This window comes from Fopius arisanus, unplaced genomic scaffold, assembly GCF_000806365.1.
Source record: "Fopius arisanus strain USDA-PBARC FA_bdor unplaced genomic scaffold, ASM80636v1 scaffold00139, whole genome shotgun sequence".
NCBI classification, from domain to species: domain Eukaryota; kingdom Metazoa; phylum Arthropoda; class Insecta; order Hymenoptera; family Braconidae; genus Fopius; species Fopius arisanus.
The window spans coordinates 95604-98617 of NW_011887878.1; the positions used below are offsets into that span (position 1 = coordinate 95604).

At 45.3% G+C, this 3014-nt stretch overlaps 1 protein-coding gene across 1 annotated transcript; it reads right to left on the bottom strand.

Moving 5' to 3' along the window:
- Window positions 1-515: 515 nt before the first annotated feature.
- On the bottom strand, window positions 516-1047 carry LOC105272104 (antifreeze protein Maxi-like). The gene is made up of 3 exons (XM_011314006.1): window positions 740-1047; window positions 625-664; window positions 516-530 (listed from the first exon to the last, which is right to left on the bottom strand). Exons 1-3 carry the CDS (start codon window positions 1045-1047, stop codon window positions 516-518), a joined length of 363 nt encoding a protein of 120 aa, XP_011312308.1.
- Between the last annotated feature and the right edge of the window lie 1967 nt (window positions 1048-3014).

The following is a 3014-nucleotide window of genomic DNA, read 5'->3' on the forward strand; positions in this document are numbered from 1 at the left end:
GCGGAACTCTGGTTTGCTGTTTTACCATCTTAAAATAGCTGGCGCCCTCCCAATAATTCGCGGATGCTATGGAACCGGCGAAGGTAACCAATTCCCCGGACTTACGGAACACTCCGGGGAAACATCGTTACAAACAAACAATAAGTACTTACCACGGCAAGCACGAGTAAAGCGGCTTCTTTGGAGGGAGTGCTTCACGATCGGAGGATTACCGTCACGGGGAATCCCCATCCACGTGATATCCTCCGATACCAGCTCTTCGGGGTGGAATGCAGCATGGAAGGATACATTCGCACATTCCTGTGGATTATCCTTCCCGAGATGGATGAAAAATGCAACGTGTTAAAATAGTGACCAATTAATATTCGTTGGATCGTTACAAAGGACATTGAAAAATAATTACTAGACATACTAAATCATCGAAAATGCCAGGGTCTGCATTTTCAAGTGCGAGGAAATCCTCCAAACTCTTCAGTGGGAATCCTTGAGGGAGGTCATCAGGTTTCTGCAATTGTTCACGCTGATGTTGCCTGAAATGAAAAAAATATTAAATTAGAATTCTGAGTGTCATAAGATTCATCATTTTCTACTAAAAAATTGCATCGATCTGTGATCTTACCTTACCAAGCGCTCGATTGCCTGTACTTTGTTTAGTAGATAGTACCTGTAACAATGAGTTGTTGTGAAGGAACCCCTGTTATTTTTAGCCCGGAAAGTCATTTTTTTTTACCTGACTTACGCCCATCGTGGAGCACCGGCCATCTCCGCTGCTTCGCTCATCTCTGCTGCTGCTGTTACTGCTGCTGAGGCTGCTACCGCTGCTGGAACTGCTGCTTCTACTACGACTGCTGCTCCCTCTGCTGCGGCTTCTTCTTCTGCTATTGCTTCTGCTGCGGCTACTCCTTCTGCCTCTGCTGGTGCTGCCTCTGCTGCTGCTTCTGCTGCTGCTTCTGCTCCTACTGCTACCTCGGCTGCTGCTGCTGCCTCTGCCTGGAGCCTCTCACCCTCTGCCCTCAGCGCCTCTGCTCTTCTCCTCCTTGCCTCCATTGCACCAGCTCCTGAAACAAACTCCGGTGGCCGGTGTGGCATTAATGGAGGCATTAATGGACGGGATGGACTCTGTGAGTTGCATTTCGGGGTGGAGCTCCGTTGGGAAATGAAAGAGGTGGCTTGGGAGTGGTGGAGGGTAGCTGTTGAAGCTATAGGATGGACAAGAGTTGCATTTCGGGGTGGAGCTCCGTTGGGAAATGAAAGAGGTCGCTTGGGAGTGGTGGAGGGTAGCTGTTGAAGCTATAGGATGGACAAGGGATGAAGGGGTTCGGGAAACGGCATTCATCGCCTCAATGTCGGCCACCATCGAGGAGAGGACACGTGCCGTTAGGAGAGAGTCTCGTCCACATGATCTCCGTCCTGCTCCTCCGCCTTTTCCACCTGCTGCTCCTCTGTGGCGTCCTCGTCCGCCTCCTCGCACCCGTACTCTTTATCCCCGTCCTTTGGTAGACTCCATCAGCAAATTCTTTGCCAAACAGGATATTCCATTTGGGTAAGGAACAAAAAATCTAAGGATTACATTTAAATAACACTTACAAAAATGAACACTAAACTCTGCCCGAAAATTATCAGTGGATAGGAAACAGTATTATCCGAATTTGCCCTAACTCTATACGCCCTCTCCACTTTCTCACAACCTTCAGAAATTGTTAACCCTTACTGAACTCTAAACTTACTCTGAACGTCGTCCGTTAAGGATAGAATACAAAATTTATATATACCGCGACAGACAGAAGAGAACAATGAAATGCAACCGGCAAGTACTAATGGATGTCCTACCAACACAGCTGGACACAATGGGCAAACGGCAATAATATCATTCCTGTCGGAGTAGACATGAACAGATGTATAGGACAATCAATCACAATGAAGAACGTAAATGGCTACACTCCTAAACAGACAGCGATGATGCCAGCAAAACTGCAATAAAAACTCCAGGGATTGAAATCCGACAATCTTTATGCCAGTAAGGCATTCGAAAACCTTTACCGCAAACGGGAGAAATCGGAACAGTATAAGTTTCATCAAGAAGGGCTGAACAGCGGAAAACTCGTACTGCGGTTGATGAACACCTGATATTAAAAAACTCGTCTGTCCTTCTGAACCTCTTCACGGTAAGACAGTATTCGTCATCAATTGAGATAATATTCTGAACAATAGTTATCGAAGAATCATCCAAAATTACCGTGTCATCACGGTTATTCAACGAAATTATGACGCCGCGATATATGAGTGAGCGATATTGAGAACAATTTGCTGTAACAGATGGTGGAAAAGGTCCATGCCAAGGTTTGCCAAGAATCACTTGTTAAGCTAGTGATTCTACAACAGGGCTTCCTTCCCGGATGTCCACGGTCTTCCTTTCCATATTTCGTCGGTAAATTTGTTGGAGATGCTGATGCGGTTTGCGACAAGAATCCCTGAAGTACGTCATATTATTTTCATATGGAAATGCCGAGAATCCATCAATACATCCAAAACGTTTGGCGTCCTCAACGACATGGGGCAGACAATGAAGATTGCAGCTCCTGAATTCCGCACCATAAACCATTTCGCACTTGTCAACAACGATGAGCATCAATGATTGAACACGCTCATAATCTCTTTCCGATGTTACTGACGTAGGCGTCAAAATACGTATGCCAGGATGAAAAGTCAGAAAATGTGAATAAACAGATGCATCTACCATTCCATTGAGCAGCACTGGACCAGTGCAAAGCGCGATTTGACGAAATTGCGTAGCCTTGAACGTTGAAAAACTCATTAAATCTTCGGGTTTACGGTCAAATACGGTAGAAATTTACGGTAGGATATAACTTTTCATTGTGAATAATGCCTCCATTAGTATTAATTTCTGAAAAGTCATTGATAAAACGATCGAGGAATTCATGGACATTATTCGATTTAGAAGAACCTCGCCAAACACCAACGATTTCTGGCTTACAAGTCGGAATGTTCGCGAT